At 35.3% G+C, this 23,485-nt stretch overlaps 3 protein-coding genes across 6 annotated transcripts in view; 1 reads left to right on the top strand and 2 right to left on the bottom strand.

The window, feature by feature from the left end:
- Nucleotides 1-2,438: 2,438 nt before the first annotated feature.
- On the bottom strand, nucleotides 2,439-7,567 carry LOC111514609 (uncharacterized). The gene is made up of 2 exons (XM_023170866.2): nucleotides 6,953-7,567; nucleotides 2,439-3,031 (listed from the first exon to the last, which is right to left on the bottom strand). Exons 1-2 carry the CDS (start codon nucleotides 7,176-7,178, stop codon nucleotides 2,688-2,690), a joined length of 570 nt encoding a protein of 189 aa, XP_023026634.2. The 5' UTR covers nucleotides 7,179-7,567; the 3' UTR covers nucleotides 2,439-2,687.
- Nucleotides 7,568-10,870: 3,303 nt separating this feature from the next.
- On the top strand, nucleotides 10,871-17,203 carry LOC141485699 (uncharacterized). The gene is made up of 2 exons (XM_074182977.1): nucleotides 10,871-11,216; nucleotides 16,675-17,203. The coding sequence occupies exons 1-2, from the start codon at nucleotides 11,108-11,110 to the stop codon at nucleotides 17,007-17,009; spliced, it is 444 nt and encodes a 147-aa protein (XP_074039078.1). The 5' UTR covers nucleotides 10,871-11,107; the 3' UTR covers nucleotides 17,010-17,203.
- A 1,435-nt stretch (nucleotides 17,204-18,638) lies between these two features.
- Nucleotides 18,639-23,485, bottom strand: part of LOC111507083 (glutamate receptor ionotropic, kainate 2) — a 40,209-nt gene continuing 35,362 nt past the window's right edge. For 3 of the 4 annotated variants that reach the window (XM_074183047.1, XM_074183045.1, XM_074183046.1), the window contains exons 10-12: nucleotides 20,826-21,048; nucleotides 20,609-20,724; nucleotides 18,639-19,518 (exon numbers count right to left, since the gene is read on the bottom strand). In XM_074183047.1, coding sequence (XP_074039148.1) covers nucleotides 19,216-19,518; nucleotides 20,609-20,724; nucleotides 20,826-21,048 — 642 coding nt within the window. In that variant the 3' untranslated portion in view covers nucleotides 18,639-19,215. Of the gene's footprint in view, nucleotides 19,519-20,608; nucleotides 20,725-20,825; nucleotides 21,049-23,485 lie in introns of those variants that run through there. The other variant, XM_023162330.2, reaches the window with a different exon arrangement.

Raw genomic sequence — 23,485 nt, 5'->3', positions numbered from 1 at the left:
TTCTGCCGAATAGTGAGCAGGTGCACCATCATGTTATAACCACATTCTGTTGCGGAGGTCAAGAGGAATATCATCTAACAAACCTGGTAAATCATTTCGTAAGAAATTGAGATACATTGCACCATTCATATGTCCCTCAAAAAAGTATGGACCAATTACATATTCTCCAATGATGCCTCCCCAGACATTTATCGACCACCTATGTTGATAATCCACCTGTCTCAATAAATGAGGATTTTCTGTCGCATAATAATGGTAATTATGTCGATTTACAAATCCATTTTTATGGAATGTCGATTCATCCGACCATAAAATATTATTGAAAAAATATTCGTTTCGACGAATTTTGTTCATGGCCCAATTGCAAAATCTCACTCTTTTCTCGAAATCAGCATACAGTAGTTCTTGATGTAACTGAACGTGGTATGGATGCAAGCGATGTTTCTTCAATACTCGTTGCACTGATCTCTCACTTATATCCACTATTTCCCCAATTTGTCGTTGACTCCTACTAGGATCTTCTTCAACAGCAAGAAGAACTTGCAATTCATTATCTTCATTAGTAGCTGGCTTGATGCGCTCATGTTTGGAATAATTAATAGATCTAGTTTCAACGAATCGTCCCAAGACCTTTCGGAAAGATCTTTCATCTGGATGCCTTCTATCTGGATACCGTTGAGAATAAATTCTACTTGCCAATAAACAATTCCTGTCTGATTCACCTAATATGAAAATCATATCAATCAAATCACTTTTTGATAACAACATTCTGATGAAATTATACCGACAGTTCAACTTCACGATTGACTAAAAATTTCAATATTCATTTGCAGCCAAATATTTTGTTCTGTCATTTGCCAGACTACTTGATTTCCAATAAATATTTCATTCGCTGAAAGGTTGTTTTAGACCGAAAGAATATGGCACAAATTCCGAGATCTTTTAAATTATTGTAACTATTCAAGAACGTCCATTTTGTGGTGTAATTTGTCGAGCTCGAGCAATAAGGTAATATTATAGAAAATTAGATTCCTATCTGCTTCCTATATAGAGATATGGAACACCGCGCCACTGTTGCAGGACCCTGTATATATATATATATATATATATATATATATATATATATATATATATATATATATATATCAGAGTTTGATAGAGATACAAACTAGTTATTGGTAATAAACTATAACGAATGAATAATGGCCTGCAGTGTGCACTTGAAGATGCACCAGACAGAATTCTGATAACTTTTTTCTGAATAACAAAAACTTTAAACTGTTTTAACCGACGAAATAAATATATACGTTTACTAAGCTTCAGTTTGTCACTATCAACATGGAACTTTCAGGTAAGTTTATTATCAATGTCAACACCTGAGAATTTAGCACAATCAACTTGATGTAAAGTTTCATTATTTAATCTAACCAAATAGCTTATATGAATTGTTGTATTTTCAGTAACAAAGTTGAGCATTTGAGATTTAGCAGAATTTAGCAACAGGCCATTTATAGAACACCACTCAGAAATTTGACAATTACTTCGGACCTGATTCCCGTAGCTACCAAGAAAGATCATTTATAAAAACCAAAAATAAAAGGGGTCTCAAAACAGAGCCTTGAGGTACCCATCTTGATATACATTTTATTTCAGAATTCATTCCATTCACACAGACCAGCTGACTACGATCAGTTAGGTAATGCAGAACCACGTATACCATAAAACTGCAATTTGTCTAACAGTATGTCATGGTCAACGAGGTCAAAAGCTTTGCTCAAACTAAAAAATAATCCTGGAGTCTGCTGTTTATTTTCCAATATTCCTAGCGCATGTTTAATGAGATGATAAATTTCACCAACTATAGATTTATTTCTTCTATGAGAAAATAATCTGAATGATTTAAAGTAATCATATAATCTTTGATAGAAACAGTATTCAATAATCTTAGAAATTGACTAAGTAGCGATATAGGCCTTTAAGATGCACAGTCAGATCGAGAGCCCTTATTAGCGAAAGCCCTTATGTATTTTCAATACATATTCAATTTTTACTTCGATTTAGAAATGTCTAAAAATAAAAAATAAAAAAAAAATTTCAAAGAGAAGCTTCTATACAAATGCATTGAAGTTGAAAAAACTAATTTTTTTCATAATCCGATCTAGGTTATTCTACGAATGAGAAGCTTACATTTAAAGAAAAGCTTGTCTTCAAACATTTTTTTAATTAATTGTTCAGTGTAATAAAAATATCAAATTTGGAGAAAAACAGGGGCATACAATGATTTTTACCATATATATATCAGAAAAGTTACCCTCTGTGACGCACCTGACGTTACTGCTAGTAAACACATCATCAGATAAATAATAACGGTTAACTTCATGAATGTGTATAGAGTTCGCCTATGAAAATTCGTCGTTGTAATTTTCAATTGTTCAGGTTGAAGAAAGTTAAATCACCCAAAACCGTCAACAAACTATGATCTATACTGTTCAGATCATCTCCTGATGATGCCAACTAGAATGAGGAAACACAATTATGGAATACAAACAGCGAATTGTATCAAAGTCTTATAATTTAATACACATGTTTATTTTTCTTGCACGAATATTACAAAATCACATCAATTTTTGTGAAGGTTCTAGTCTAAAATAAATATTATCAACTATCTTCAACAGGTACAGGACTAGCTAATATTTTGGTGTTCGTTTCCTTCTCTTATTAACGTAAGCTCCATATTCCTCATCTCCGTGATAGCCATAGTAGCTCATGGCCTCCTTGGTATCATCATTTCTAGAATAGGGGTTGTGAGAAATGACCCCTCCTTGATTTGATCTGTTTCGGAACATGTTGACCAACATCAGAATCAAGCCGATCTTGCCCATGAAGGCGCTTTTCACAAGCATGACGAACATAGAGATCATCATCATCGGGATCATCGTTGTTGATACCATGAAAGGCATTACCATCATTGGTAGCATTTTCTCCATGAATCCCTTATCTTCCTTGTTGTCATTTTTCTTTTTTCGAGATTCTGTAATAATACATAAAAGTAAAAAGTTGATGCTTAGGCAGAGGGTGAGCTTTGAAGTAGTTTTCATTCTTCATTTCACTCAAGCAGGTACATTACAGTGTTTTTAAAATTATATTCAATGAAAATCGTTTGAAATTAAAATGTATCAGTTTGGAGTTAAACTCTTCAAATATAATTAAAGTGACATTCGTACAAAAGCTTTCTTGCGAAAAAATAAACATTGGCTTATATTAATTATACTCGATATTATTATGCACTTTTGAATCCGTATTATTTCATTTTACATATTCTTCAGATTTCATATGAAGAAGCAATTGAATTGTTGATTCTCAAGGAAGCAATTCTATGATATTCATCTGCATTTAAGTGCAAAAAGTTGATGATATACCACTTGGACAAGGTCATACTACAGTTCTGCAGTATCTAAAATATTTTGAATGGTTTGAAACATCTTCAGATCGTCTGCAAACATGAGAAATATAAATTAAAAGAACAGAGGTACCATGTGAGATCCCTGAGACACTTCTGATTGTACTTCAATTTTTGAGGCAGAGTTTCCATATTTGACAGACTGGACTCATCTGCCAAGAAAACTCTCGTATCAATGTAAAATATTCTTTTTGTACCAATGTAAGTAATTAGTGACTCAGAGAAATTGTTCTGCATAGAGGGAATAACCAATGTTATTTTACTACAATGAAGATACAATTTTCGATCAGATGAAGGACAATACCATCAGAACCTGTAATTGAGTTTACATAGAAATTTCAATTCCAAATCTATAATCTACTTCATATCTGTACTATACTGGCAGATTTCTGCATATATTGATATATGACTAGTCCTAGATATTTGAAAGAAGCCATTTTTTTCAAGCTAATTCTTGTGCATGCGTTTGTTAGAACAGAAAACAGTGGGTAATTGAATGAAAAAAGTTTTGGTTCACTAACAACTGACGTAAATGTCGCAAATGACGCTTTTTCTATGCCCAAAGTGTTTATTCAGGTTTGATCGTGTGCATTTTCAGCATGTTTCAACAGTATATATGACCCCACTCCAAGTTTCTTCTACAGAGGTCGTTTCATCAACCTAATGAAAAAAGTGACTTTCGATTTTTTTATTTTCCCAATGTTATTCAATGGAACAGAAAGAGTAATTTCTCTGTATAAAAATAGCAATGAACTGTTGTTCACATGTTTTTTTTTGGTTTGTACATAACAACATCATTTAGACATATTGGCAGACGAGTTTTATTGATATTTTTTTTATTGTTCCAAACCTTTTGAATTGAATTTTTGAAAGCATGGTTCTACAAAAACAATATTAACAATATTTGTTTGATGGTAGTTGACAATGTTTCTTGATGCATTTCATTAGTTCGAACTTCCATTGTCTAATATGATATAAATTGATTTGAAGTACCTGAAAGAATCTATAAAAATTAAAATAAAGAGATTAGCTGAAAAATAACAATTATATTGAGCGAAAAAACTGAAATTACAATGAAATAAAATGCAAGTAACAACCAAATATCTAAAAGAAAATTAAAACTATTAACACGAGATGAAAATAAAAAAAACTATTAGCAAGAAATGAAACTAAAAATTGAAAAGATTCCAAACCAAGGTACTTCACGACATATCGATTGATAGTATCTACGATCGTCTTCAGGTGATAACTGGACTTATTCATCCGAGATCTGACTATTTATAGGTCATTCGAGTGCTTTCACCTATCACCTCTCTTCATCGGTTTTAGGGAAAGCTGACCGTTTAGCGGGAGTTGGTCGTGATCCGCTTGATTAGTGGTTTCCATATGTTGCGTATCTCTACGCTAGCTTTGCTAAATACGTTATTGGACAACATGTATGCGGCTTCTTTGAATTTTCTCCCAAACCAGTGTCCTTCCTAGTGGATGATTTCAGCTTGATCCCACTCATTTCATCAGTTCGGACTTCCATTGTCTAATATAATATAAATTGATTTGAAATCCCTGAAAATAATAAAAGATTAACCGAAAATATCAATTTCATTGGAACAAAAAACTGAACTTACAAGGAAATAACATACAAGCTACAACCAGAAAATAAAAAATTGAAATATTAATGAAAGTTGAAAATTAAAAAATATTATTGACAAAAATGAGAATGAAAAATGAAAATTTAAAGATTCCAAACCAAGTTACGTCACGACGTTTCGATTGCTAGTATCCACAAACGTCTTCGGGTGATAACTGGTTATCACCGTTCATTTTCATTTTTGTCAATAATATTTTTTAATTTTTAGCTTTCACTAATATTTCAATTTTTCATTTCTGGTTGTAGCTTGTATGTTATTTTCTTGTAATTTCAGTTTTTTGTTTCAATAAAATTGTTATTTTTGGTTAATCTTTTATTATTTTCAGGGATTTCAAATCAATTTATATTATATTAGACAATGGAAGTCCAAACTGATGAAATACACCACGAAACATTGTCAATCACCTTCAAACAAACCTTGATCCTGCTTAATGTTATGATGATGAGTCCAAACGTGCTCTGCTATTCCTGATTTGCTGGTTTCTCTCGCTTTGTATATTTCTTATGCTCGGCCATGCGGACTTTTAATGGCCTCCTGGTTTCACCGATGTATGATTCTCCGCACTCGCAGGGTATCCGGTAAATGCAATTCTTAGAATCGGAGTCCGAATTTGGTGGCCTGGTTTTTGAGAGGCTGCTACGGATAGTATTCCCAGATCTGAAGCAGGTTCTGATGTTATACTTTGAACCAATCCTTCTCATCCTTTCCGATAACCCTCAGATGTAGGGAAGGACAAGTACTGGTTGTGGCGGCTTCTCTTCCAAATGGAGCTCTTGCTGTCTTCTAGCTGAAACCTGTTCTACTATCACTTTGGAGTAACCATTTCGTTGAAGGTTATTTTTGATGATGTATTGTTCCTTTTCGAAACCTTCCTTTGTATTACAGAGCCCAAAAGCATGTTAATAGTTTCAATTTGTTTTTTGATTTTTTGGTTGTTGCTGGTATTTCATTTCATTTCAATTTCAGTTTTTTTGCTTGATACAATTGTTATTTTCCAGCTCATCTTTTTTTAATTTTTTACAGACTCATTCAGGTATTTCAAATCAATTTTTATCATATTAGACAACGGAAGTTCAAACTAATGGAATGCATCAATAATATTGTTGAAGCCATCGTTAATAATAAATGCCTCTTTCGTTCGTTAATAATAAATGCCTCTTTCGTTAAAAATTGACAATTCTAAAGGCGGAATGCATAAACATGCATAAACACAAGCAAGTGCTTCAACTTGACTTTTTTTCATCAGACATACATATTGTACAGGTAAAAAAATCAGAAAGGAAAACCATTTGCTCATGTTCACGCATTCTAGGCAATACTTTGCCTAAGAACCATGCAAAATTGAATAGTTTTATTATCTTTCATTAGATTTTATTCATCAGCTAGTTATCTCTATATTAATCAGTTGCTACTGAAGAACAGTCCATTCAGAATATATTCCATTCGTTTATTTAGAAAAATTGAACCTAATTATTTCATGAACAAGAAAACTAGAAATTATAGATTTCTTCCTGAGAATTTCTAGAGAAATACTTGTGGTAATCGAAAAGTGATTATTACCGAAAATTAAGAGCACACACTTGATATTTGCAATAAGTATGTGACCTCTCAGTGCTTTCACTTCCTTTACCAATTCACATCTTCCTGAGAAAGAAAGGCACTAATGAGGTGACTGCGAAAATAAAAGTCATTATCTACTTATACAAACAAAATAAACAATCTTTATAGATTGTCAACATTGTGCACTTGTTACAGTATATGATGTGTCAACTATTTTCAACTAACAAACTACAATATGTACTCATTTTTCATCAATGAAATATCGATAAGTAATTTCAAATACCTTCAATGAGAGTTCCATTTCCATTACCATTCGCACTATCAATCTCGAAAATTTCACTCAAAAGACCCTCTATCTCTCTTATAGTCCCATTGTTTTCAGCACTGGTTGTTGGTAAATTGTCTCTTTTCAAATCCACCGCTTCATTAGCTGCGTCCAAAACATTGCATAAACATCCGTGAACTTCAATTAAGAAAATCGCCGCAAGAATCCACAAACCGGAAAGCATGCTTTCGAATATAAATAGCCCGAATAACCAGATTCTTCGGTTTCACGTCATTATATTCTTTCTGACCATCTTGACGTAGCCCGGAAGGAGACTTGAGCTAAACTGGTATCGGACTAAGAGAATGTGCTCGTTTGAATTGCCGTTCTGAATTTCAACATTTGTCTACTTCGAAACGCTTCTTCATTCGTGTAATGTGTCTCGTTGAAATGGAACAATTTCATGGAAGGAGAGTTCGATTAGCTCGCATTTGCTCTGTGACCGTGACCTGGTAATCTGTTTCACTAGTGCCATTTTATCGAAACCCTAACCTTCAAGTCAGAAAATATCAATCAACCTGTCAGTCGTTTCAGAATGGCTCCTAAAAACTTTATGCAACTCTTGGAGAAGTGCCTGCAAAAATTCCTGACGTTACAAACAGTTACAATGAAAAAGTGATTTGTTTTTTGCAAATATCTCAAAAGATCTGTAAAGAGCCAAAAACTTCACCTCCCAAAATGTTACAATATTCATAAATCCAATTTCGAGAAGAAAGTTGGGCCTTGAACAAATAATGGTAACGCTTCTATGAGCATTGACCGCAAAAGTCACTTGAACAAAAAATTATTCGACTCAATATAAATAATGAGGAAAAATGTGTTATACATGCTTTCGCAATATGAAACTTTCGAAATGATTACCGCCTCACATAATTTTAGTTTGAGTCGTTTGGTGAGTAAGTTCCGATTTGGAAACACTTGCCTCAAGATATTAAAAGACGTTTGGAACAAATTGCTAAAGTGTTTTGTGAAGCGCAGTTCAGAATTAAACTACAGGCCTGAGTTCTCTACTTCAATTACAAAAGGCATAACGTCACCGTTTATGTGAATATGAAGACTATTATTAGCAATATCTCGCTATCTTTTCGGTCCAAAGATCATTACTGTCGACTTTTTGGAGTTCAACTTCAATTTATGAGCTGATGAAATATCAAAGATGCTCGGTAGATCACGATTGGGCAGGTTTTGAGCGGAATCAATGTCAGGGAATTGAAAAGAGAAGAACAGTTGAGTATCATCTGCGAAATGATGAATGTTGCATTTTTCTACCGACTAATGGAAGTCACAAAAATATGAGCGGAATAGTGAAGGACCAAGGATGGATCCTTGAGATACACCTTCAGTTACGGGCAGAGTCTCTGAGCTGATACCGTCCATCAACTCATCGAACCAACTCTTTGAGTTCGGTTTGATGAGTAATTTCAAAACAGAGACACCGCATTCACGAAAAAACGAAGAAGCTGAGTTTATCGCACAGGATGTCAAAGTCAAGTGTCGAAGGCTTTACTGTAGTCAAGAAGTGCTAAACGAGTTAATCCACTTTCGTCGACAACCTTGAAGAGGTCGGTGATGGAAAGTAAAGCTGTGTTGATGTCTGAAACCGGACTGCACGAGTGTGATGATTTTGTGGTCATTTATGGAGCTATAAATTTGGTCCTTCATGATCATCTCAACAACTTTCGAAAGACAAGGTAGGATGGTGATAGGCCTCAGGTCAGAGAAATCCGGAAGGGAGTTGCATTTAGTTGAAGGGATAATAACACCGTTGATCACACAACTTGGAAAATCACTCTTAGTTGAAATGTCAATAACGATGAAGGTTAACGGATCTAATAGATGACTATCTAAGAGATGGATCATTGGAAGTGAGATATTGTCTGAGCTGACTGCGTTACTTTTGAGAAGATTTAGGTAATTATGTATAACTGCAAACTGATAATTTTTGGTGACTAGTTTCTATATTATAAATTTTAGCTCTTTACGTCTCCAATGGTGAAGAAGTAGAAAGCCAAAGTGCCAAAGAGCCAAAAAGTCGAAAAATCAAAAATTGAAAGAGGTATACTTTTGGCTCTCCATCTTAAAATAAAAAAATATGGGGAACTTTTGATGTTTCTTACATTTTTTGTATGAGAAATCAGTAGCTTCTTCTCCAAAAATGTAGAAAACTTTCAAAGAAATGAAGGAAAACATAACTACAATCTGTATGTGTAGAGTAGGAAGGGTGAGTGTAAGCCCACTTAGGCCCCATGTGACCCATTGTACATCCTCCCGAGGAGTTGTCCTCCTAGGTCATCGTCCATCCTGTTCTTTCCAGGAAGGTAAACATGTCACTTGGAGACATCTCCTTTATATCGGCAGGTGCAGGCCAAGACTCGCCGAACACACACTCTCTTATTGACGATAACTCCGGGCACTCGCATAGGACATGCCTGACAGTCTCATCTTCTTGTTCACACATCCTGCATAGAGGTGTGTCCTCTGGTTTCATATTATGAAGGTGTTTCCTTAGTTGACAGTGGCCAGTCAGAAATCCTTCTGTTAAGCGTAGATTTTTTCTGGTCATCGCCAGATATTTTTTCGGCGCCAGCTTGCCAAGGTTGCCCAAGGTGATCCTGGCAATATTGCATCGTTTGATTCCATCACATCTCTTTAGGGATTGAGCATGGGTGTAACATTTGGCTGATTCCGCAATTGTTGAAGTCATCAGGCCGTAAGTGCCACTGGGTCCCAAAAGTCTCAGTCCAGCCGCTTCCCTGGCTAAAGAGTCGGCAATGCGATTACCTTTACTCTTGTCGTGCCTTTCAACACATCTCAGGATAATGTTATTATCTACAGAGGCTTTGGCTAAATCTTGGTGGCTCTCTAGTACTAGCCCTGAGGTAACACCTTGTCTGTTCAAGGCTGATACAGCTTGTCTGCAGATCGTTATGTTTTTGCCAGAAATTCCTTTCCTAGTTATTTCTTTTGTAGCGATTGAGATACTAGCCAGTTCTGTTTGGACCACGCTGGTATTTTTTCCTATTCCCCACTTAATCCTTAGGCTTAGTCATCTGGAGTACACTCCACATCCTGAGCCTTCAACAAAATTATATACAGTAAAAACAGTACAAACTGAATGGGAAAAACTGATTTTTGTGTAATTCAATTTTCATATGGAAGTAGTTGTTTTGAAAGATATTTTTCCAGTTTGCATCCGGAAGAAATATCTAAGCATGATCATGAGTCAAGAGTATTCATTAAAAGCTTCTTCCTGAAGAGCTAATCTCTCCAAATAATACCCCCTTTTCAACCTTCATGACATTTAAACATTTTCTGAACAATTGCATTGAATGGGTCACTTTTGGATCGTTGATTTTCACTCATATTATTTTCAGCCACATTGAAGATTTTATTGAAAATTTCAACCAACAGAACAATTGAATAGGTATTTAGGATTTGAAATGTAAAGACATTTCTATCGAGGCATACAGATGTTCACCGAAAATATATAGAAGCACTAACAATAATTATCAATCAACACAGTCATGTCAGAAATATACCTGATCAAATATTAGGAAAGTTCGGTGAGGAAGCCTAAATAAAGCATTTTTTTGTAAACTAACTACGAACTTCATGGACAACTTGAAAAAATCTATGAGTGCTTGCGAAATATGAATGATTGAGTGCTACGCCGTAAACATTACGTAATTTCTATCAGATTTAAAGAGCAATTGAAGGAATGTTATTGTCATCCTGACAAAAATACAAACACGTTTGCTACAGTTATCACGATCAGTTGTGGCTTGTTAAAATAGCTGTTTCGCTCTGATAGCAACATTCGCAACTGTACCTGAAATGAATATTCAACAGCTTGATTAGATATTCGCTTTTACCGAACCTCTCCAATATTGAATCAGAATCATTGACGCCTCTTTCGCGTGTATCTCTACCCAATAAAAAGTAACTCATTCGTTTCACTTCTCTTTTGATCTACTTTAACTAGCAAAACGTAGTTCAAACAGTTCAGTGGAATGCATGATAAGAAATGAAGTAATGCCAGTAGCACAGTTACCGATGTGCATTTAAACAGTTACATGCATCTCATATTTATAGAGTTTTTAGTGAAAAGTTGACATGGACTTCACTTCTATAATGTTTGTCGCTTTTTTTTGGTTTATGTGGTTTTGTGCTGAAGTGTCTTCTGGGAAACTGGAAAACACAAAGTTTGTTGACGTAACTGAAGGTAGGTACGTTTTTTTTGTACACATCATTTTTCAGACGATAGAAATTATACCTAATCCTCCGAATGAATTAACCCAACAACTGAGTATTTTAAAATACGCTGAAGCTCTGACAAATCTGACAAACTTAGTAGTATTTTCCATTCTCACTGAAAAATGTGATTTGAAAAATATAAAAATTTTAATGGAGGAAAAGTATCTGGAAACGTTATTGAATGAATATTCGAAATGTTGTCCACAGAGATTTTGAAAAACTGTTTGTTTGTAAAATGATGGGCAATCCTGCAGTTAAAACACTCAATAATAATAATAATAATATTGATAATAATGATAAAGATAATAACTATTCGTTTCCCACCCTTAGGCTTGTATGAACAAGCTAATAAGCCTGGTGTAGTCCTTCTCGACCACCAGAGCAAAACGATATTTGTCATGGAGTTTTCAGACAAAATCCAAAACGAACTCCATAAATTTGAAACTTTACAACAAGTTGACTTCAGAGATGCGATCACTGAAAAATTCTGAATTCGAAAGGTCTATTAGAAATGTACTTTTAGATCACTGTTTTTATAGAATTAATGAATTTTTGAATAGTTAATAATCTATTGATTGATATATTGAACAATAATCCTTCACTGATATATTCATATTTGTGAAGTATGTTACTTTACAACATATTTTTAATGTGTACGTTTTACTATATTGTGCTGTCCTTTCAAAACTGAATGTAACAAAAAGTTTTTTATTGATTTATATATATACCACGTCTCTCTAAGACCATTTTTGATATATGACATGCTGTAAACTTATTGTAAAACAGTCAAATAAATCTATCTATCTATTGAAAAATCGTATCCCATTATAGTTTGTACTTTTAAATAAGTCACCATGCCTCGTAGCATAGTCATTAGGGTTAGAAATCTTCAAAACACTCTTGATGTTGAGTTTTAGATATGTTTCAGTTTTATAAATGTAAATCGATGGGACCGTCAGTAATTTAAGCTTTTTAAAATTATTCCTACACGTCAATAGATAATCTAAGCCAAAGATAAGACGAATTATTGACTGATATAAAGATTAGACGAATTAGTCTTTTTTGACTGATATAAACTCTGCGAGCATTGGCCATATTTTCCTAAAGGACAATATTGTAAGAAATATGTAAATATGAGAGAGCATGGTACACATTTATTATTTGCTCTGGTGTGAATATATTTTTCCGCTGCAAAATTGCTTGATAACTAATATTTAGTCTCTTACACACCTGATGTATGTGTATTCCACTCAAAATTTGCATCTAAATATGTGCCCAGAAATTTTATTGAATCCGAAAAATATATATTTTTGTTGTTAACGCGAAAAAAATAATCATTTGAGATTCTTATACTAGAATAAAACTGTAGACATACTGTTTTGTGAGGATTGACAATTAAGGAATTGTTACTACACCAATCAGTAAATTTTTTCGACAAACTATTCATTTTCCGCACAAGTTCTATTACACCTTGTTTAATACTTTTTTCCGCACAATTTTTTTAAATTTTTGTCAGTGCTGTTTTCTGATAGTTTATTGTGTGATTGACACTTCGGTGCTTCACTCAAATATTATGAATTCGAAGGGGATTCAGAAAAATTCAATTGATTTTCGACGCCATATTCTGACAAGAAAACATGAATTCAAGAAATGAGTTAGCTGCTGCTCATCTGTATCTGTAGAGTAGGGAGGGTGAGTGTAGACCCACAGCACTCAGGCCACATGTGACCCATTGTACATCTTCCCAAGGAGTTATCCTCCTAGGTCATCATCCATCCTGTCCTTTCCAGGAATGTGAACAGGTCACTAGGATACATCTCTTTTATATTGGCAGGTGTAGGCCAAAACTCGCCGAACACACACTCTCTTTGGCAACCTTGAGGTGTCTCACGGTGACCTCCACGAAGGTTTTGGAAGGTGCAGCGATATTACTGTTGTTGCGTGGCTTCTTCGACCTTCTTGGGGTTCTCTCCGTGGAGGTGTACAAGTGAGGGAGCTTTCCTGCAGGGGCAGCTGGTTTTTTACCTTCATTCAGGCGGAGCTGTTGGCGCCCGCCGCAGGAAGTGCCCTTGCTGTTGGAGGTGATCTGCTATGTCCAGCCTCATTCCAAGCGGTAGATTGGAGTGGAAATTTCTGTTCATCCCCAGCCACCGCCTTAGATTGAGGTGAGCACTTCTGTCCAGCCTTGGAATTGGTTTTTGTTTTTGTTGTTTTTGTTTTTGCGTTGTGTCCACGAGTAGCAAGGGAAGAGTTGGTCACCTCTGGCAGAGCCCCGCATTACCAGAGGTGACGTTTCGCTCAGTTCTCCAAGGGGATCGTTCGTGACTACATATCTCCCTGCAGCCTTTCAGCTGTCGGCACGATTCCTTACACCTTAGCTTGGGTAGGCTGGTCCACGGTGGTATGTTTGCAAAGACTTTTGGGGAGTTTTAGTTCCCCTCACCCTACTTATTTCTGCCACTGACCAGGAGGCCGGCGATCCCTTCCGTAAGGCCACATTGGCTTCCCGGACAGGGCCTCCAGTCCCCTGGCCGTTCCCATATCCTCCACCTGGGGACGCACCCGATAGGTAGCCCAACCCATGGGTACCTGCTGCTCATAGTTCTCTCTATAAGCCAAATGAGTATATACTTTTGATTCATAAAATACATAAATTTCCAAATATGAATAATTTCCAGATGACTCACTATGACGCCATAACCCCACTCAAATTTGTAATATCCGAGTTAAACGGTCGTACCAACGTAAAGGATCCCAGAGAACCGTTAACAACACCCGGGGTATACCAGATTCCTTGTAGACCGGGTCGGTCTTCATTGGAACCACGAAATAGTGTAGGTACCCGTCTTTCTGAAAAATAAGGAATTATCGACTCGGACAAACCGACAAATTAGCTGTAGCAGAACATGCTCTCAACAAAGAAACAGTAAAACTCAAAAAACTACTATTCAATAGTATATAGTATATGAATTTAAAAATACAGGAATGATTTCAATAGAGAAGAAGCAATGAACATCAATAAAATCTGGCTACCTGTCCTTAGATGTACATACACAAGGTCAGGCTCACTAATGGTAATATGAAACTAGAGTCAAATAAAAGCACCGTAGTTAATGTGTTCAGAAAAACGAGAGAACCAACTCGGGACTGCGACGGTTCTCACATCGCCTTTTATGATATCTATCGCAGTAGTAGACGAAACGTCAGGCATAAAAACCTGCAGACCGCGGCCAAAAAACCGGAAATAGCTTTCACACACTTAAATTTGATGTTTGCACAATAAATTACCAGGAAACATCTCTGACAAAAATACATATTTTTTATGGAATAAAGTTAATTTGGGTTATTAAAAAAATATGAAACATAATGGAAAAATGCGTAATGGTTAATAAGATCATGAGTATTCCGATAGTTTTTTGGTCCAAAAAAGGTGAAATATATGACCTTCATTTCATCTTTTGTGGACAGAATTTCGGAATCAAAGGAGTGCGCCGCGTTTTGACCTCAAAATCGTGTCCTGCTCATCATTTCACATAAGAACATACATAATTCATTGTATATCACCAGTTACCGCGTAAACTGAATGTATTTCTAACAAAAGAAAATGCGTCATTTTTCAGTAATTTGTGGTATCTGATAATGTCGCTCATCAAAAAAAAGAGCTGAGAAAATTATACAGACAACGTTACGGAGACGAAAATCTACCCCCGACTCCAGAATTGAAACATCATACATCAGTTGCAGTTTTTCTTTGTTCGGTTCGTTTCAGTCGAAATCTTCCTCGACAGATGTCAGATGAGTTCTGAAATTTCAAATATGTCAATGTTTTTGACTGACTTTTGGAACGATCGATGTTTGGGCTGCAAAGTCCGCAGGCTAACTCAGTTTCAACAAGCACCTCTTCATCGACGCTAAATTTCTTTCCAACGAGCTTTCTCTTGAGTTCTGAGAACAGGAAAAAGTCGCCAAGAGCCAGATCTGGGGAATATGGTGGATGCGGATGCATTATTTTGATGAAGCAGCACTTTTTTTCCTTCAAATGGGGCCGTTTTTCCGCAATTTCGTCTTTCAAACACCCCAATAATACTATTTTATAGTCTTCAAGTTAGTCGATGCAGCGCATCCCAAAATTCTGATAGCATAACCTTGAGCATAACTGTTGAGTATTTGCACGCACGTTCGCCACGTACAGCTCACTCCGATGACGGTCATTTTGAAATTTAGCAAATGACTCCTGAAAAACAACTGTTTTCCTTGCTATTACCACGGAGTGCATTGAATTTTATTAAACGGACAGTTATGCAAGTTACCTCAATACTTTTCCTTGATCCAGCAGCAAGACAACGCTGAAATCTATCGAGTAGATTAACTAACGATCGGTTTCGAAGTAGAAACTCTCTTCAGTGTGGGAAAGATATGAAAGCATCTTCAAGACTATCCTCTGTAAGGTAACTTGCATGAATGTCTGTCGGGTATATGATATTGGCCGGAAAGTAGTCGTTTTTTGGCAGGCATTCATTAGATTCACTACATCCCCATTATCTGAATCATCTTTACTCTTTCCTTTTATTGTTCAGTTGAAGAATACATTATAGATATTTTCACTAAAAACTAGGTATGTTTTGAAAATTCTATTTCAATGTTCTCGAAATATTTGGCATGAAAGTATTTTTCAACAGAATATACAATAGTATAACTTACAATATTATCGATATTCTGGAACATTGGTACAAAGGGAAGTTCATTATTTCTTATATTTTCTGATTCATCAAAAGATTCACACAGTTTCACAGTGATTATTTGCACTGGATCGATATAATCAATTGAATGGAGCAGAAATTGATAATAACCAAAGCACTGTCAAGGTCAATATTCTCATCGAAAACTTATTATTTCCAGAACTTGCTATGACAAAAAGAAACCTAATGAAATCAATTGTTTCAAAAGCTAACAGTGAAGAGAATATGTTAGAAAAAACAAATGTTTTCCTTTACGTTTACTATACTGAAAGCAAAGCATCTTAAAAATAAGTCAATAATTTTAACTGTGACAGTAAAATTGATAAAGTTTTGGGAATCTCTCATTTAATTTTCAGTATGAAGATAGGAAATAATAAGTTTATGATTGCTAATGAATCGAATTTCTTTTCACTGGATGTGGTAACAAAATTCACATTAAAAAGATTCAAATAAAATTATCATTTCAACAACAAAGGGGGAAAGTTCTAGATTGATACTCAATGAAAAATGATAGTTAGAAAACAGGTTTACACTACCATCCAGTCTACGTTATCACGTAATATTTATGACTCAAACTTGTGCGACCTGAATATTAACGAGGTCTTATCTTCAAACGTGCGATTCCTAGCACAGTTCCCATGTTTACTATTTGAGTTTCTCGTATTTATATTGAATTTTTTGTTACAGAACCAAGAAATATAATTTCAAAAGATACAATGACCAGAATCATTCCAATGTTGGCAACACCATTCATGATGCAGACCATGTTTATGCCCATCGCAATGATGTTCATGAAATTCGTTTTATTGAACAGCATATTCATCGGAAAATTGGGAATAATTCTCTGGATTGTCAATATCATCAGAAATCATGCAGAACCTGGCGGAGAATTCTACAGTCACAACGTGAATCTACCACACAATGAACATCCAGGACATCAATTTTATCCAAAAAACGAAGGGATACATCACTGGGAGAAGGGTGTGTCAGAATACAGTTACCGTAGAAGGAAAAGAAGTTGATGCAGATGATAAAACTAGAAACACTATTTACCCTGAATTGTGAAAATAGTTAATGTGGCACCTTTTGAGAAATATTCGAGATGTTATAGAAAATATACCATTCCAATTCAAAATGAAGAACTTCAGTTTGTGAGATGAGTGCCACTGTTTCAACTGCTACTGGTTCGAAGGTTACAAAAAAAACTTTGTGATTCTGATTTTTTCAATAAAAATATGTACAATATACAAATGCTTCAAATATTTTATTTTTTTAAAACATTTACAATATTTTTTCAAAATAATGATATATTTGGCAACTTATACGATGAGTTGACAGAAAACTATAACAACAATAAATATAACGTGTATAACTATAATGAATATTTTCAGTACGTTGAAGGAAGTTTCAATTGAAAGGGGCATATTTTTGGAGAGACTAATTTTTGGTAAAGAAAAATGGCTTCCTGCTTCTCCATTTTTATACAAAATGAATATGAGAATCTTCCAAAGAAAGGAATAAAGAAATTAATTTCAAAATAAACTCTATACAAAGGAGGCAAATGAGTAACTTCAAAACAAACCACATCACTCAGGAAATATGTCCAATAGTCCAAATGAAAGAGTTCAAGAGAGCCAAGACCAAAAAAGCACGCCAAGTTCGATCAAATGTCAAGGTGTTGCTCACTGTTCTCTTTGATTATCGTGGCGTAGTGCATCAGCAGTTTTTACCACATGGTTGTACGATCAATAAGGAGTTTTATCTTGAATTAATGCGCCACTTGCAAGAAGCAATGCGAAGAAAATGTCCGCTATTGTGGAAACACAATTCATGGCTTTTGCATCACAACAAAGCACCAGCTCACTTGTCATTGCTCGTTCACAATTTTTGACCTAAACCAACACCTTAATCATACCTCAGCCACCGTATTCATCAGAATTGCCCCCTGCGACTTTTTTCTGTTCCCAAGATCGAGGGACTCACGGAAGGATGGCATCTTGCGACGCTTGAGGAGATAAAAACCAAATCGCAGAGAGAGCTCAAAAACATTTTTTATAAATATGTAGCAAATTGCCAGAAACGACTCTCCTCGAAAGGAAGACTCAACAGATTGTATCTGGTCTGGATTCCTGGCCATACTGGCCTGGAAGGCAATGAGGCTGCTGAGCACCTTGCAAAGGAGGGTGCTGCAAGCAACTTCATCGGACCAGAACCTGTCATTGGCATCCCTTCAGGGTTTGGCAAACAAAGATTGAACACCTGGATGGCAAGAAGATTTATGGACTTCTGGCAGGATCTTCCAGGATTGGCTCATTACAAGGCGTTCATTCACCCCTTGAAGCTTGATACCAAACAGTTGTTGGACTACAGTAGGGATGAACTACAATGTCTAACAGGCCTTTGAATCATCATATGCAGAGGCTCGGACCGAATCAGGTTTTTAGAGTTCGGCAGAGCCACACTCTTACCATCTGACCTGAAAGACCACTAATGATACAAACTAATCGGCTTCGTTGAGAAGCTGGGTTTATTTGGTTGAGTGTGGACCAATCTAACCTCATTGTATCGTCATTGTCATTGATGTAATCGTTTAGAATGAGGGATTTGGGTCTCTGCAAGTAAAATAAATGAAGATTATGCAAACTTCAAAGTGTTTGAATAACTCAAAAGTTTATTTATTCCCAAGGAACTACAGTGGTTTATACAATTTATGAGTCAAGACATTTTCTTAGTGTCATCAACATTCAAATTATCAAGATCACACATTATCATAGAACCATTGATATATAAATATATGAATGAATTGAGAATTTCTAAGAATTTCGGTGTTGAAAATACAATATGAATCTTTGAGTGCTCAAAAATAGTTAAACTTATACAATGTGTAAAAAGATTCGTTAGTTTTTTTCACAATCAGATTACGACAACAGTTCAAGTGATTGATTATGCATTGTATTTAAAATTATTACTACTGATCAGATGATCACCAAATAAGTTTTCTATTGGGATTCTCACTCTGAACTGAAAATTTCGATTCATACTCAAGTTCTTGTGACAAAGTTCTTGTGACAATTCAATATATTTTAAATTCGAAATCTATTAAATAGATCTTATTTGCTATATACTTGAACAGAATATTTGTTTCGAAAAATATTGAAGTTGAATATTTTGGAATAAACTTCCTGGAAAATCAAATTTTGTTTGACTAGTTCTGAAATGTTTCCTTTATCAACTAATCCTCACAGTATCTAACGATTTCGTGCTACTCATTAAATTTTTATTACTAGTGCTATCGTGAGGTGTACCATCAACTTCTTTGACGTTCTGTTTGAACTGAATGAAAAATCTCATCTCCTTCATCAGTTCCTCCTTGAACGACACCTGGTCTCTCTCGGACTTTCGGTAAAGACGCAGAGCACATTCTACAAAGGAACCAATGATGCCCAGTATCGCTCCGACAAACAATACTAGAAATACTCCACCTACATTCTGCAGATCCAGAGGAGTTGCTTCGCTATCTTCTGATTTTGTCTGCGAAAAAAAAAACCAATAAGTCAAAAATGAATAGTTCATGTATGTTTCGTAGTATAATGCTAGCATTGAAACATCTATAACAAGTAATAAAAAAAAATCAAAATAAAAAAAATCCATTCATAATTAAATCTAAAATATCAATATAAAACGTAGTAATTCAATTTATTTCGAAAATTCTGTGGCAAAATAAACTCCGGTTTGATGTCTGGTGGGGGTTAAAAGAATGTATAGACAGTGAATGCGTTGTATAAGAGAACGTCATCCATACTAGGAAGAAAAATACACAAAAATTTCGATAGGCTAGGCATTTTCCAAGTCATAAAAACATCTATGCACTAAAAATTGTTTCAGTTTGAAGGTGCTCTTGAGCTTGAAGATACGATATATTATTCCTGCATTCTGGTAAGTGCCATTTTTCAATAATGATCAGTATTATATTTATGAATAGCACTTCAGAAAGCTACGGGTTTCCAATCCCACAGTTCCTAAAATATACGGTTTACTAAAAATTCACAAGTCTGGCAAGTCGGTTCGACCAATTGTCTTTGGCATGAGTTTTCCTGCTAACCAGACTGCTGAATGGCTAACCACACAGTTTGAATCTCATTCAATTCTAACAGTGATTTCTATCTTTATAATGGAAACAGTTTGTTCAATTAAAAAATATTCGAACACATTTCAATCTTCACCAACCCATTATGTGACAAGGCAATCCAACAACATCAAGTTGCCAATACCTAGTACATCACTCATAAGAGATTCCATTATCTATAATGGTTGCAAAATGTTCAACCAGTTGCCAAAAATTAAAGAATGGATATTAATAAACTGATCGAAGGTTGAACCACTGTCCAAATATATTGTTTAATACTTGTGATGCACTTTTTGGAACATTTGGTTCCAAACAGTCTGGTTACAATAGTTTTATTTATTTTGAGCTTCTTGACACATTGTACATGAAAATTCCATATTTTCACTTTTTTGTGCCAAGATCTTTTTCCCAACTTTATGTATCCAACTGAAAACTGTATATGTTTATGAGAAGTGAACTTTTTACTTGTACTTCATGCATACGATTATTACTCACAGAACATTTTCCACCGCCCCTCTTTTCCTTCCACCATTTTATTTTCAGACCTGTCAATATGCCTTTTTCTTGTAGTTGTAACACTGCAGTACTCAGATCATTTCTATATTGCGAATCTGAAAAGAAAACCATTTCCTAGCTTCTGCACAACTTATCAATAACGTATTCATTCCACAGGAAATTGATGATTCTAGAAGTTATCCAGTTAGTTACTTACTTCTTCTCATAGCTATTCCATACCCTTTGTCATCTAACAATCCTCCAACTCTAGCCAAGCTGCAGTGTCTCTCTGTATTGTACTCGATGGTCGTGGATTCCATTAAGAAAGCGTAATTTTCTTTTTCAACTTTAGTCACACCAGCGTCATTGTCGTCCATCATCAGCTCTGGATGGTGAACCATGTAGCTCCAGACTTTTTGGTACTTGGATAAATTCGAATCCTGAAAATAGACAGAAAGTGCTGTTGGAACTGACGTTGTGATTGATATTTGCACATATTTTATAAAAATAATTTTGCTTACTTATAGTATTCTGTTTATAAATAAGATGTAACTGATTTTTACAATGAAGTCAATTTCTGAACATAGCTTATTTAATGCAAGGTTTCTTTGAACTATTTACTTTATCAATCCCAGATATCATCGGTCCTAGGGCTACAACAAAGAAACATCAATTTCGAAGACTTGAAACTAATAATTGATGTTTTGGTTTCTCCATTATACGAATGAATCACAACTTTTTAGTCATACACTTGTTTAAACAATAAGTCCTTTTGGATGTCTGGCACGGTGTCCCATATTTATTAACAATATTCTGGGCCACAGAATAGTATTGATAAATTTGCTGAACTTTTTGAGGGTTTATTCGTCCTAACATCGGATCCCATCAATATTGAAATGCATACGTACGAGAACCATTTTTTTTTGTGTCAACATTATTATATCTGATGTAACTAAAGAAAGAATTGTTGAATCTGGCCTAGAACAAAATGACATCTGGTGCAGATAGAATTTTGTTTTATTCGATTTGGCACTGAGAAGGAAAATCATTTCAGATTTGTGGAAATGAACTGAAATCGTTCCAGTTTTAAGGTCTGGTGATAAATTTCTTATTGTTATCACCCAATAACTCTCTATGTAATCTATCTATTTTCTTATTAGTCAGTGGGCTATGCTTGAAGACTGGCAGTCAACAAATCTAAAGCAGAACTTTAAACGTTCAGGCCAGTCCCTATATACCTACACAGTAGGATTAATGGACTGACGCCTATCAGAAAACAACTACTCCCCTGGCTAATACCACGCCGACCGGCGTCAGTGCAGGAATCTTCACAGAGAAAATGTCCTGCATATGCAAGTGGCAATACAACTGAAAAAGTCGATTCTCAATTTTGGAACGGGCACACTTGCAGACCGGTTTCGGGCTCATTAGCCACTCGTCAGTGCAAGATAGTGACCATCATCGACCTAAAGTCAATGATATTCCAAAATTGAAAATCGGAATTCTTTCAGAGTATTTCATTCCTCTTCCGAAGTTGGAGCAAACATCACAAAATGTCACTCCATCTAGTGGACGAGGTACTAACCAACTGCATATCCGTAGTTTGCCCGATTCCTCTGAATAAGGAAGAAAAACTTTCTTATTAGTCAGTGTGCTATGCTTTCGGAAGATTCCTGCACTGTCGCCAGTCGGATATAATCCAACGCCCTTCCTGGTGTTAGCCAGGGGAATAATTGTTTTCTGATAGGCGTCAGTCCTTTGAACCTACTATGTAGGTATATAGAGACTGGCCTGAAAGTTTAAAGTTCTGCTTTAGATTTATCTATTTTGACAGGATAGATCATGGAAATTGCGAAGAATAAAAACTCAAAGTCGTCTCCACAATTTATTATCACCCTCAATTGTTAGGATGGTAAAACCATCAAAAAGTCATATATTCTAACATCTGAGGGTGATGATAAATTGTGGAGACGACTTTGAGTTTTTATTCTCCGGAAATATACTGCACTCCACTTTGAGATATAATGGACTTCTACCAGAGCTTACATCATGGAAGTTTGTTGGAAAAGCTGAGCCGTTTTGGCTCATCCAGAGATATCATATAGTTCTTCAGATCGATAACAGTTCATTTTTTATAATGGCCATTATTCCGATTCATATGTTTCATCTTCTGGAGTCCCTGAAGGCTGCAATCTAGGGTATTCATTTCTTTATTATTTGTGAATGATTCAGTTGATATTCAGTTGCTATATGCAGATGATTGAAAACTTCATCTACCAATATCACACTAAACCATTTGTGAGCAATTTCAAAATAACCTGCTGAATGTGGTACATGATTGGTGTTTGGCTACTGATTTATGACATGATGTATCTAGACGTGAAACTGTTACGTAGACTACGAAAACAATCTCCAAGTTTTCATATAATCTGAATAAAACTGCCATATTATAAAATACTTTCATAAAAGATCTGGGGGCTATCTTTGAATCTGGATTTAGTTTTCTTCGACACAATAATGTTAAACTTTCAGATGCATTTAGGATGTATGGATTTATGGTGAACAATTGCCGCAATTTCACCAACATTGTTATCTTGAAGACTTCATATTTTTCTTGTGTTAGGTCGATGTTAAATTATTGTTCTGATGTATGAAGTCCTCACTATGCTCAACACATTATCAGGATCAAAAACTTGCAGAAAAAGTTCCTCAAATATTTGCCTTTTAAAGTTGACAGTATGTATCTACACCGGGGTCATATGTACAGATTCAACTTTGAAAGCTTAGAGTTTAGAAGATGATCAGTGTTTTTTCATATCTCCATAAACAGGTTTATAATTTTATTGACTGCTCTGACCTACTAAGCCAACTGAATTT

The sequence above is a fragment of the Leptinotarsa decemlineata genome, unplaced genomic scaffold (genome assembly GCF_025532065.1).
Source record: "Leptinotarsa decemlineata unplaced genomic scaffold, Ldec_3_MD MMD2_tig00026330_RagTag_RagTag, whole genome shotgun sequence".
NCBI classification, from domain to species: domain Eukaryota; kingdom Metazoa; phylum Arthropoda; class Insecta; order Coleoptera; family Chrysomelidae; genus Leptinotarsa; species Leptinotarsa decemlineata.
This window is presented reverse-complemented; position numbering and strand designations above follow the sequence as displayed.